The 14,305-nt window shown below is 32.3% G+C and overlaps 1 protein-coding gene across 2 annotated transcripts in view; it reads right to left on the bottom strand.

Annotated features, from left to right (window-relative positions):
• The window catches only part of LOC106457682 (nuclear pore complex protein Nup88-like), a 27,433-nt gene extending 17,008 nt beyond the window's left edge, over positions 1–10,425 (bottom strand). The window contains exons 1-5 of one of the 2 annotated variants that reach the window (XM_013917121.2): positions 10,130–10,425; positions 6,553–6,722; positions 5,588–5,713; positions 4,605–4,868; positions 2,397–2,586 (exon numbers count right to left, since the gene is read on the bottom strand). In XM_013917121.2, the coding sequence (XP_013772575.1) occupies positions 2,397–2,586; positions 4,605–4,868; positions 5,588–5,713; positions 6,553–6,722; positions 10,130–10,354 (975 nt within the window). In that variant the 5' untranslated portion in view covers positions 10,355–10,425. The remainder of the gene's footprint in view (positions 1–2,396; positions 2,587–4,604; positions 4,869–5,587; positions 5,714–6,552; positions 6,723–10,129) is intronic. The other variant, XM_013917122.2, reaches the window with a different exon arrangement.
• Positions 10,426–14,305: the final 3,880 nt, after the last annotated feature.

Below are 14,305 nucleotides of genomic sequence, written 5' to 3'. Positions count from 1 at the left end.
TATTTTTCCTAAAACATAGAACAGTAAATAAAGAAGTAATACAAACAATTATCTCTTCTAGTTATTACCTTTGTACTCGGTTGCTGCTTAATGTAGGTTGCTAAGCCTTTAAAAAATTTGCACATGAAGGATATGAAACAAAATATTTTTTTAAGGTTTTATATATACATTTGAATAACTAAAAAATCATAAATTAATACATTAATACCATATAATTCCACTATAATTTATCAAGCTTAGTAACTAATATGTATTTTAGTCTAAAAAAATATGAAATTTCGAGTAGACTAAAGACACACCTTCCCTCATTGAAATATTGGTTCAAAAAAAAGAAATGGTGCCAAGCCCATTAAAATGGCCGAGAAAGCTACTAAGGGGACATTCTGAGCTTCAGATTGGTTTTTCATGTCATATATATAAGTAAGTGTATATAAGGGAGCATATCCAAAAATGGAAAGAGGTGGGTGGGGTGCCATTGTGTTTGATTTATTACATGAGCAATATCTCAGCAAATTGAAAAGATAAGAGGCTCTTATTTTATATTCTAGCTAGTCAATATCGGTGATTTGAGTTTCTAATTCATACGAAACTATAGACTTTGTATTTTGACTTCACAAACATCTAATTTGAACCAGTTATGCATTGAACATACCACATGACACACAAAAAATCTATGTTTATCTGCGTTTTTTTTAAATATTTGCTTTTAATTTAAGAAATTGAGTAACATGTATAGTACTAAAATTTGAATTATAATCTACAGTTTGATACCAAAGGTACTGACATAAATTCATGAAATAGTAGTTCAATTAAATTATGAATGCGAATCAACAAATGAGATGACACGGCCTTTCACCTGTGACCCGTCTTGAAAGGGTTAACACACTACATTGTTACATTATTAGCTTTTACTGTAAGTGCTGAAAAACTAATACCAATGCAAACTTTTTACTGATAATTTTATAGCTCAGTATAGTTTTGCAGACTGATGTTTTTGGTAGTATGTCAAAAGAGCAAGATATTGCCCAATGGTATGTACATAACCAAGTAAATTTTGCATTTTGGAAATATTAAAAGCTTATTAAGATTGTAATATTCTTTCATTTTTATTTTTTGTACTCAATCACGGTACAAACAAAAAATATTAAAGTACAACGAGTTTATAAAACAGTGCAAATTTGTTCTGCAAAGTTTGAAATCATGAGAGATGACACGTTTGTCATTTCAAATTAATAGTAAGAATTTCTTAATATCATGAGATGGTTCACAGTTCAGGATTACATTTAAAGCTAGTTTATACTGAAGTAGGCCATGTTTTTGATACCAAGGAATGTACAGATTTTATTCGTTTCATAATTAACACTTTCTTTTTTGAAAAACAGGACACAAATTTGACATTAATGAGCATTTTAGCATTTAACAAGTTAAGTTTCTTAACTTAAAATATTGAGAGACCTTTCTTTCTTTAGAAAGCTCTAGTTTGAATGAAATGCATCATCGGTAATAGATATGTTAAATATATAATGGTTAGAATACTATTATTATACACCCTTCGAATTCCCTAAGGGGCTAGATAAAAAATGTGTGTTTGAAAATATAATAGGCCTAATATTTATGTCTTAGGATGAGCATAATTCCAGTCATGCTTCTCCAACTTGTAAAAGGCATTCACACCACACGAATGTTTTTTTTTTAATGTTGCAGAAAGCTACTTAAGGGCTACCCGCACAAGCTATCTTTAATTTTGAAGCAATAGAGTAGAAGGAAGACAAGTAGACAACACCACCCACTGCTAACTGTTGGACTACTCTTTTACCAATGGATAATGGAATTGATCATCATCTTATAATGGCCAAAAGGGGGAGTATGTTTCGTGACAGGTTTTGATTGTGTGATCCACAGTTTGTGAGTTGAGTGTCCCAACAATGAATTTGACACACAACAGACAATGGAGATTTACTTAGCTTCTAAGGTATCAATAATGATACTTCCTAGCAAAAGTGGAACACGCTATAAGACTGGTGCAATAATCATAATCATGAACAAAGTAACTCGTAATATTACATTTTATATTTAATCCACATGTAATTTTAACATAAAACACGAAGTGTGTTCATTAAATAAGTATCAAAAAAGTATGGGAATAATTTTGAGATTTTGAAAATATTTTGGGTCGTGAAAGAGAAGAAAGAAAGGCAGAAAAACAGGAAAAAGAAACTGTATATTGTCTATTGTATTTTGTCACTGCCACCGTTGACCAGTCAAATATTGTGGAAAATTAGGGAAGAATTTTAAGACCCTTCACTGAGGGTATGTGATATTGGTTTTGAAGAATATTTACCCCTACATGGATTACACAAAATAAAAATGTGTATTGTTAATGTCACATATCTCACCCGTTCATCATCTTTTGCTGTACTGTCAGAAGTTAAAATCACACTGTGATAGATAATGTTGGAACTAATGGCGATGACCAAAACAGGAGGTACAGAAGGTAGACACAGTACAGAGCATGCATCAACTCCATAATTATCCTCTGCTGGAGGGTGCATAGTCAATGGTCCTTGTACTTTATTCGTTACTCTGCTAACAGAAAGAAACAATTAAAACAAATCAAGATATACTTATTGTTACACTCAAACACATAAATATACCACAAACACTTATATCGCAGATATTTTTTTTTCAAATTCAAGCCACACATTCATCTGTTAATAATTATGAATAAACGTATATTATTACTTACTTTTTTTATATCTAAGTAGTAGTATTTTTCAAATCTCATGGTTAAAATATATAACCATAAAAAACAAAAGGAAACTAGTATTGTATAAAGTTGTCCTGAAGTTGAAATTCATAACAATATCTAAATTCCCCTTTACAAATATTAACATTTTATGTATGCTGTACCTTAACACAACGTCATTCATCCTATAAACTTGAACATTCAACAAATCCAGGAAAAAAAAACAACTTCACCATAATTTTTTGGAAATAAGTTTATGCAGAACTTAATCACAAACTGCACACATTTTTTTAGTATGCGTATGTATGTATATATATACACACATACACATACATACAAGTACTAAAAAACTTTTGCAAAAATTAAGTATGATGTAGGGATGGCTATGCCAAAAAGTACAGTAACAAGGGAGGGATGAATACACAAAAAACCATACAAAAATCCCTAATAAGTAGCCAAATATTTCCAAGAATAACTTTTATCTACAACTAAATGTTGAATTCCTGTCAGTTGCATGAATTCAGGTTTGAATAAAAGCATTTAAACTGAATAGTGCTATATGGTCTTACAGTGGCTAATAACCATAAACTTGTAAAACTGACTCAGTACTAACTTACTGTTTACTTATGTAGATATTTTTGTATGGTTTTGTGTATTCATCCCTACATTGTTTCTATACTTTTTGGCACTGCCACCTCTACATCATACTTAATTTTTGCAAACTTTTTTTATTACTTGTTTCCCTTCTTTTTTTTTTAAACAATTTCATTGAAATAGGTTGATAAGTGAACATTTATTTTATGTTTATAATTGAGTGACAATATATATATCTTAATATCATATTAGTTTTGGATTACATTTGGGGGCCGGTGAAATAGGAATGGTTCCTCCAGGATGATGCAAGTACCTAGAAGTGCTGGACAAATGTTAAGGGGATGCTTACAGAACCCATGCCTTCCAACTTCACCCCAACTCACTGCATGTGCATACAAATGACTCCACCACATGTTAGGGTCATGTCGATTAATAGGAAGGACAGCTATACAGATCCCAGGCCATGAAGTATGATACCACGCATATACACACAGCTGCCAGGATCGGCCCCACTGAAAATTTGAAGTAGCCCACTATCTAATGTATTGTTTTGATAAATAAGAAACTGGTGTTTCTAAACTCAGACATCAATAACATGTCCACAGATCTGTCAGTTGCATAAATATTTGATTTCCTTGATACCTTGAATATCAATTTAGATTATTCTTTCTTTCTTTATTTTTTACTGGAATTGTTTTTGGCAGATATCATGTTTATGCAAGGAAAAGTCACAAATGGTCATTATATAAGAACAATTTGTGCTGCCAACTAGTAACCAGAAATGAAACTGTTATTTGTAAAACATAGAAATAATACTTGCTTATAAACTGAACTCGCTGCTAAGTAGTAGTAGTAGTACTATTTCCCCACAAAAATATGTGTGGTAGAAGAACAGAATAATGTTACTGTTATGCAAGCTGTGAAACACTCAATAATGGCAATTAGGTGCTCGAATAAAGCTATTAATCAACTTTAGCAGTTATTTGTAAGCATCACAGAATAATAGATTGAATGTTCGTTCCAGCCAATTTTTTTTCCACTCATACCTACATATTAAGCACTACTGCACTTAATAACTACACAACAAATTATGAGAAATATAGGATTTTACATTCTTATAGAGAAATAAAAGAAATGTGTTTGACTGAATAACAATATGATTTCAATAGTCTGAACAGCAGCTAAAGGGTTTATAACAAAACTACTAAATGAAAAAATTATCATTTGTGACAAATGAAAAAAAAAAGAGAATACCGTGAGTTACCTTGAGTTTTTTAAAGTCGTGCTGACTACATAGATATCTCCATTTCCTTTGAGTACAAATGCAGGCCATATTTTTTTCTCTTGTGAAACATTCTCTGACGATTCATTATTTGTTAAGGCTGGTCCAAAGTCAAAGCTCACTGCAGTCTCCCCAAGGGATGTTGAAAAAGATGCTTGAGAGGATGACATGAGATAAAAGCTTGATTTGTATGGGCCTAAACTGTATGCTTGGATTGGAGTTTGTGGATCAGTGGCTTCGTATATTCTAAAAATGAAATTACTGTGTAGGCAGGCTGAAGTGATTTTTTTAAATAAAAAAAGCACAACAATTCAAGATTATTTGTGCTGTGCTTAAATCTATAATCTGATATCTTTTAAAATTTTACATACTATTTTTAATACAATTAACAAAAATTTAATTATCTTCAATTAAATGCTTTATAAGTTTTCTACAATTATATGTCCAAGGAAATACAAAATCACTAGGAAATGGATTATGCAAATCAGGTCATTTTGGAATATTCCAAATTATTTAACATTTTGTACATCAATTAAAAACAAAAAATTTTGAGCAAGGGACCCTTCTTCCTTTTCTATTGGACAAGCAGTTGCCTATCAAGATGGGTGAAAAGTTCAACAGACAGCAAGACAGGCTAAAAAATAAGAAATTACTTTCAGTACAACCATAGCATGGTTGCCCACCACACAGAAAATGCAAAACATCTTTGTCCGTTACTTAAAGTGTTATTAACTATTTATCAGAAATGCACCCCAAAACCTGTGACACATTTCATACTTTTAGAGTTTCACAGCTTTAAAAATCTGTACAGGCAGTTTATAAATCCTGGATAATTCCTTATCATGTCTAGTTATTGAGGATTTAGTTCATTGGGAGTTTTGTAATTATTATTCATTCAAAGCTGATAACAAAAATGATTCAAAATATTTTAAAATGGTAAACAAAAACACAAACCACAACAGTACCTTAAATAGTTATCTGTACTCAGTACAGTAAGGTGTGTACCACTCTCACTTCCTGGATGCCAGGCTACATGAGCAACTTCTGTTCTTTTATTACACACAAAGAAATGTTCTGCAATATGCCAACATCTATATGCACAAAAGGGAAGAACAAATTTAACATGAAACAATGGTTACAACTTGTCCTTACTATTACTACTATATATATATATATACATATTATTATCACTGTTTACACTTTACTGAATTTATTAGATTTATGATTACCAACTAAAGGTTGTATAGAAATATTACAGGGAATTATTCTGATAAAATAACTTGCATAAGACAGAAAATTGACTAAACATCCATCACACATATTAATATTACTAAGCTATGAAATTTAGTTCTCAAGAAATTACTTCAAAGTTATTTATAAACCGCATGATAATTTCCAACACTGACTTGTATGAATTTTTTTGAAGCAATGCTCACAGTACCATGTGTGAAGAAAGTCAATCACATTATCTTTCCACACATGTAAAGGGTATGTGGTGCCATCTATTGGTAAACCTTTAAGTCATCAAGTGGGAAAGTATTGAGAGCACCCACACAAACAAAAGAAATCATAATTATTCAAAACAGAATACATTATTTTGATACAGAAGACCTAACAACATACACATTTGAAAAAAAAAAGAATATAAACCTTTCTAACCCAATAACTTGTATAAATTCAAAATATATAATTAAAAACAGAGTTAGTAATTGTAGCTGTAGTTAGAATGGTAAAAGTGCCTCTTGGAATAAGATCAAACCATCAACTGATAAAACTCAATACAAATTTCCTTTAACTATACACAGTAAAAAAGTTTTTAGATAAAAACAGCCTGAAATACATCTTATACTTTGTATTTTTTATAGATAATGACACATTTATTTTGGATCAAAATTAAAGGTTTCTTATCTTCATTTTGTACTGCACTAACCTGCAAGTCACTTTAGGTTTACCACCTTCAAAGACTCCACCTTTACCCCACCTTCGAGGCAGTTCAGCAACTGCCACTCCTCGTCTACCCCATAAAGCCAAAAGCTGTCCAGTGACATTAAGTGTCAAAATATCCACATCAAACCAAGGAGGATTAGTCAATATAAGTGTCTGCAATAATAATATCAAGTTATCAGTTGCCAGGAAGCAAATACACCAATTTAACTCAAGTTATCAGTTGCCAGGAAGCAAATACACCAGTTTAACTCAAGTTATCAGTTGCCAGGAAGCAAATACACCAGTTTAACTCAAGTTATCAGTTGCCAGGAAGCAAATATGCCAGTTTAACACTTTATCAGTTGCCAGGAAGCAAACACACCAATTAACACTTTATCAGTTACCAGGAAGCAAACAAACCAGTTTAACTCATGTTATCAGTTGCCAAGAAGCAAACACATCAGGTTAACTCATGTTATCAGTTGCCAGGATGCAAACATATCAGCTTAACTCATGTTATCAGTTGCCAGAATGAAAACACATCAATTTAACACCAGTTGATACCAATTGTGTTATGTTCATCTCAATATACATTTTTTTAACGAGTTTTTATATTAAAAATTAGAAACTACTCATTTAAATAGGTTTTTCTTGACAATTAAAGCTCTAAAAATCAAAAAAGATTTTCTCTGATAAGACCAATAAATTAAAAAAAAATACTAATAATTATCTTAATTTCATAAATCTGTCAGAAAGCTAAAGTAAGTTTGAAGTAATGATATGAAACTATGAAACTTTTGGTGAAATATTTAAAGAAATCCATATTATGGAAATAAACATTCCTTGATTTTGGGCTTTACATGGTTTGAATCAACTAGTTTTTACTTAGAGCTTTATTTAGAGAAAAACTCTAAAATGAAAAATTAATCTATTTTTACAAAAACACTACATAAAATTCTTGAGAATGTTTTTTTCACAGCTATTGTTAAATTTTATAAATCTACTAAACTTGTAGCATGTATAGGTCTAAATATATAACAGATTACTTGCTTACAGAAAATATTTTTTTATAACGCTGAACACAAAATTAATTTTATATCTGCAAGGGTTTTTCTTACTTTTTTGTCACGTATGTTCCAAATTTTGTTTGTTCATCAAGTAGGATAAAACTTAAACAAACACTTTAACATTTTTTTTTCGTTTGGTCCACTTGTGAGCAAACTTAAAAAAGTTGTATATGATTTTTTTGTTATAATGGTGGAAAAGGGAGTTTGGAGTATTTATAATAATGTCAAATTTAGGGCATGAATTTCTTCAGGAAGAAAAATTATCAATAAGTGGATAAAATACATTAACTTTTACTAAAATACTAACCATAATGCTTCAATGAATTAGCTGGTACAAACCCAAAACTTGGTGCAAGTTATGTCTGTTTTGATTTTGTGTTTTTGATGTTAGGATTTTCGTGCCACACTTGTATAGAAGTGTTCAAAATTGTTAAAGGTTTGAACAGGTATCTTATAAATAGCTTAAGATGTGATATGAATAGGTTTGATATACAAATGTTAATACCTGTCATAATGAGATTACAACTTCAGAAGCTTAGGCACACACACCTCTTCTATAACAATATTATGTACTTTAATTTTCAGTAATTAGTAAATAGTCAACATTCCACACACACACACACACACACATACTGGCACTATCCAATCTCTTATCAAATTCAAAAAGTAAACAGTTAATACTGCTTGTCTGGATACACAACGTAATATCTACTTTACCACAATATCGTACAACTGATTTACACTGAATTATTATGTTTTGGGTCAATTTTAACTTGCTAATAAACTAAGCAGATTTAATTCCTGTTTTTGATTATTATTTAATTAATGCTAGTAAGTGAGTGAAAAATTAGTTCCTTTTTATCATACCCAGTACACAATGAAATGTATTAAACTGTTTATATTTTTTGATGCAAAGCTCAAAATCAATGTGATGATTTCAATATTTAACAATCAAACAATGTAGACAGTATTTTATCCAGCCTTAGAGATGATTTTTATGAACACTAATATAGTGCTGCCATCTTGTGTTATTTACATGCAATGCCATCCTTAAAGATGCTTATTCAACACCAAGTATACTATGGTATAGACTTATGAACATCAAAGAATAAGCCTAGTAAGATAAACCTAACCAGTCAAGGTAACATTATGAAATTGATCATTCTTTATTATAAATAACTCATAACAATAGGACAAAATATTATACACAGTGGAAATAAAACTCTTAATTCAAGCTTATCCTCCATCCTAAACATTCAAAAGGTATTTCAAGTCTATTATATCAGTTTTTGATACGCGATTCTATTTCTTAGTGTATTCAGTTTTATCTCCTTTTTAATATAAGAATAATACTGTCATGCTGGAAAGAATGAAGAGGTGGGATTGTACAGAAAATGACACAAACACCTAGGACAGGTGTGCAAGGCCAAAAAGAAACAAACAGTTTTTAGTTGAGGCATTATAGAAAGTCTATTGAGATACTTCCTTGCAATTTCACGTCAGATGCTGGAGATGGAGAGGTTAAAATGTTCCTGATAGTTCAATCGTTACAGTAGGCTTAACTTCAAAAGAGTTGGAGTTGGGTGTTTTCCTGAAATAAATAACTACTTGATTTAGATATTTAAAACTGTTCAGACTAAGTTATATGATATTCCCATGCAGTAGAACAAATACCACAATTGGAGTATTGTGTTTAGTCTTGGGCTCTCAACCTTAAGAATATTGAATTTTTGGAAAGGGTTCAAAATAGGGCTACTAGGAATACACCTGAGACGAAAAAGTTATAATATCTTAACAGGTTAAGATCACTGAAATTGGTTTCTCTTGGCAAAAGAAAAGTTAGAGGGGATATGACTGTCACTTTTAAGATTGCTAAAGAAATTGATAATGTCAATGCATCATTATAATTTTTCATACTTAATGGTGAGAATAGTAGGATAAACAGACACAAGTAATGAAGTACACATTTTGGCAAGGCAGGAGTCATCTTCAGCGAATAGTTTTATTTTTCTTAAAGGGTGGTTAACCTTTGGAATGGTTGCCTTAAAGGTTAAATGGATACAATAAATAATGGATTTTACAAAAAGGCTTGGTAAATATTTAAATAATGATTTAAAAATTCAGTTTAAAAGATGGGAAAACCTCAAAAGACCAACAGTCCTCTTGCTGTCTTTAAGTGTTAGTTTATGTTATAACTGTAAGCTTTACAAATCCAAATACAGACGTGTTTGTTCTTATGCATAACTTATAAGTTATATTATAATGTTTCACTTTCACTTTCAACGCTGAAACTGAAAGACTAAAGTTAAAATTTATGTATTTACGTGGTAAGACTAAATTAATACTCATCTCAAAATTTAAGATACATTAAACACTTTCGTAAAATAAAGCGTAGGATACTAACTAGTGCTCTATTATTTTCTATGGTGTTATTATTATGAACTTAGAAGTTAAAGAGTATCTAACAATAACACAGTTTTCAACTGTCTAGCAAATTTACGTGCTAAGCCTAACCTGTGCTTTGCAATGATTGATATCATCGTTGGCTTTACCAGTAAATCGGGTATTAATACTGATAATACACTGTTCAGATACATCCAAAATTAATAACAAAGTATCATCTACGGCAATATAACTTTTCGAGTCTAATCCTATGGTGGTAAACTCTACATTATTTTTCAACTTCTCAGCAATGTCACTCGTAATACACGAACTACTGCTCCACGATGTGGCAGCCATATTGGTCGCCCGCGCGGCTCATTCAAAGCCAACGAACGTTATTGGCGGCCAACCAGATACAGAGCGCTTAGTATGAAAATTAGGGAAGGCGCTCGTAGTAATCAAACAAAAACAGGGCGCAATCGCCTCAGAATAGAGTGACGTCAGAAATTTTAGTGCAGCTGGTTGAAAATACTGGTTGGAGATTATATTAGAAGATTCTCTGTCACGTAGACAATTAGTTGTCATTCGTCGTGGGTAAAGATGGCTGCGAATATACAGCCTCTGGTACAGTTTTGGAAAAAAATTGACCTTTTAGGATTTCAGGTGAGTTTTTTATTCTCTGAAGCAATTTATTTTATTAGGAGTTAAAACAAAAAGCTAGAAGTACTTATAAAATTTCTATGATCTTTTTAAAAAAAGAAAATGTACGAAAACTGCTATAGTCTATCAAAATATAATATATAAATTGTAAACGTTTTAATTGTAACTGTTTTTCATATTGAAATATGCTGTTAAATACTTAAATACAGTGTTCTATTTGTCTAAAAATGTTAAAATTTTAAGGATAGCAAAATAAAAGAAACTTTTTTCATGAGCGGTTGTATAATTTTGCGGTCTTGTAATACCCGCATACATTCGGAAACAACGTGCTCGAGCTGGTTGCGGTAAGCGTTGTGGAACTTGACGGCATCAAACAAACGATGAAGCCGGGATCAGATCTCCTAGCTGTCGGTTATTGTTTGAACTACGTTGAAGGGCTATTAGAGTGTATATAGTATAACGGTAAAAGCGTTCGTCATCTAAAACGAAAGAGAGAGAATAAATACTATGGAGAATAACTGATCATAGGAAAAATTGCTGTTTAAATCCCAGTATCGTAATTGACAAGCATTACCCCTGGATGGCTAAATTATGATTTTAAAAGAAGTGGAACTCCTTTTGTGATTCACTTTGACATTCCAATCAGAAGACTAGGAACGCTAATGGCTTGAATCCTCAAGATGCGGAACGCTGTTCCGTCCCAATTTAACACCTCAAGTGGACAATGATTAGATTTTGCTGAATGTTTTATTAAACAGATGTACAAATAAATGTGACTCCAGTAAATGAAATCTAGTATACTAGTAAAGTTTGTTGCCTAAGTTATTAGATATATACATTAATCTAAACAACCACGGAAATCAAGTTAAACCATTGGAACATGAGAAATTTTTGAAAACCGATCCAGCCAAGATTTAGAGAAACCGTAGAAACCTCAAAAAATATTGTTTGCAATTAAGCACGAAGCTACACACCGGGCTATCTGTGCTCTGCCTACCACGGGTATCGAAACCCGGATTCTAGCGTTGTAAGTCCGCACCAAAAATATTAATAGGAGTGAGGGAAAAGTGTTTGTTGCAGTAAAATCTTAGAAGCTTGCCGAATAATTTTAATTTTTTTTTGTTCTATTTACTTTAGACAAAATAGTATGAGTATGAAATGTTTGAAACATTGGAGAAGAAAGAAAAACAATAACAAAGTAATAAAAGGAAACACAAAAATAAACGGAAACTTTTGTCATTGTAAGCTTCGAACTAATTTTTTTGTTGCGAATACATATTTTAATATACTCAGTCTAATAGCGGTGGCGTAACTACAAAAGATGCCCCCTCCCCATAAACAATAATTAGGCCTCTACATTTATTACCTTATAATTGCAGTTACGATTCGGGCCCCCCCTTTTGGCTCCCGCCCCTGAAATGTCGGGAGTTTTGTTACGCCACTGTCTAAGAGCATTAATTTTTCATGAATCATTTATCAACGTATTTTTATTTCTTCATATTATGTCATAAATTCGTTTGTTATACGTGTTTGGTTAGATATTTGTTTGTCAAAATGTGATATCAATATTAAAACGGCCTACATGATGAGTTCTTGTATATTTTAACATGTGCCTCGCTCACGCCCAACACGATAAAGAACACCAGTGATCTTCAGCTTCTACTTCAAAGAGTGCCATGCTCGTGTTATAAGCGACTATCAGAAGAGAAGTATTTTTTTTTTTTTATATAGATATTCAAACAAAGGTTTTTCGTCAAATAGTAGCATCTAGAATTAGAGTTACTTATTGTTGTTCTTGTTTTAAAATTTATTTTTCGGGCATATTAATCGAAAATAAAATTAGATTGCTACATTGAAATAATCATGTTATTTTTAATACTTCCAATCGGAGCTACTTTTCCAAAACTGACAATGTGCATGTAAAGTTTGTCAAATCAATATAATAGGAAATAGGTACCAGAATCTCATGTGAACAATCGTATTATTGGTTAGTTATGTATCTGATTGTGCCTCCCAGTGGCTCAGCGGTAAGTCTGCAGGCTTACGACGCTAAAAATCCGGTTTCGATACCCGTAGTTGGCAGAGCACAGATAGCCCATTGTGTAGCTTTATGCTTAACAACAACCAAATCGAATCTGATGATCCAATACATATACACATGTAATACTTACATGTGATACCACAAAATAGTATTTTTGTGTAGTCTGGACAAGGGAGAAGGGGCACCTACTACCACGAAAACAATTCTAGATCCAGTGTGTTAACATACTGTGAATGATACAGAATTCAACGATAATTACTTACAGACATAAATAACCAGCAAAACGCATGAAAGTGCGGACTTAACAATGTTACTGAAAACATAATATTGTAAGCGTGTGTTGAAGTTTTTAATAATTTATTTAGTATTTTAATGTTATTCATAAAAGCTGAATTTGAGATGTGGAAAGGTCAAATGTGTCACAGTATATAGTATTCAGTGGCCATTCTCATAATTCTTGTAGTTTATACCGGTGATTCCCCTTTAGTGTTTTATGGTCGTTCGTTAGATATGGCCAGGTGGTTAGGGCGCTCGATTCCCAATCTGATGGTCGCGGGTTCGAATCCCCGTCACACCAAACATGCTCGCCCTTTCAGCCGTGGGGGCGTAAAAATGTGACGGTCAATCCCACTATTCGTTGGTAAAAGAGTAGCCCAAGAGTTGGCGGTGGGTGGTGATGACTAGCTGCCTTCTCTCTAGTCTTACACTGCTAAATTAGGGACGGCTAGCGCAGATAGCCCTCGTGTAGCTTTGCGCGAAATTAAAAACAAACAAACAAAATCGTTAGATATGCCCAGAACAGTGAAAATTGCATTTTATTAGAGGGCGGAATGTCTCGTGCAATTTTAAGTCGTTTTATGCGCTTAGAAATGTATACTTCATGTATAATCTTAAACCGTTGCTATACTGTTTTAATGTCACAAGCTTCACACCTCACGTGTAAATAAAAGGTTAAATCAGTACGCCTTAGTATAAAGCTGACCGCATGTACTGTTATGTTGCACAGCCAACTCGTTGTAAACTTTAAAAGTAAATTCTTTGTTGAACAAAAATATTAAAACTATTCTTTGTTGAAACTATATAGTTGAAGCGACATCGACACGAACTTGCTGAAACCCGTTGTTCAGTTGGTTGTTAAGCACGAAGCTATATATATGCTTTGCCAACCACGGGTATCGAAGCCCGATTTTTAGCGTCGGTAAGCCTATGGACTTACTGCTGAGCCACCGGAGGGCCCGCTGTTCAGAATATCTGAGCAAATATACCTCAACTGACTTAACGCTATACCGACACTGCCTGCTTTGTAAGCAATAAAATGTTTAATTAGAAACGGCATCTGGGTTTTACCGATTCATTCTAATCTAATCTTTAATTGATTACATTAATAAGTGTTTTTCTCTTCAGTGTTTTGAAAAAAAAAGTGAATAAAAAGACACGTTTGACGAATTGCGTATGAAAAGAAACCAATATAATATATTTTGCATTTACGACGTTTCGCTCATGAAGGTTTTGTGCACACAGTTACTTGTACGCGAAATGTCCGAAAGTAAAAATACTCTCCCAGGGTGAAGTTATATAGTTTTAGTTTTCGAGTGTCAATTATTCTG

This window comes from Limulus polyphemus, unplaced genomic scaffold (assembly GCF_000517525.1).
Source record: "Limulus polyphemus unplaced genomic scaffold, Limulus_polyphemus-2.1.2 Scaffold361, whole genome shotgun sequence".
NCBI classification, from domain to species: domain Eukaryota; kingdom Metazoa; phylum Arthropoda; class Merostomata; order Xiphosura; family Limulidae; genus Limulus; species Limulus polyphemus.
The sequence above is the reverse complement of the archived record's forward strand: the minus strand, read 5'-3'. Positions and strand labels throughout refer to the sequence as shown.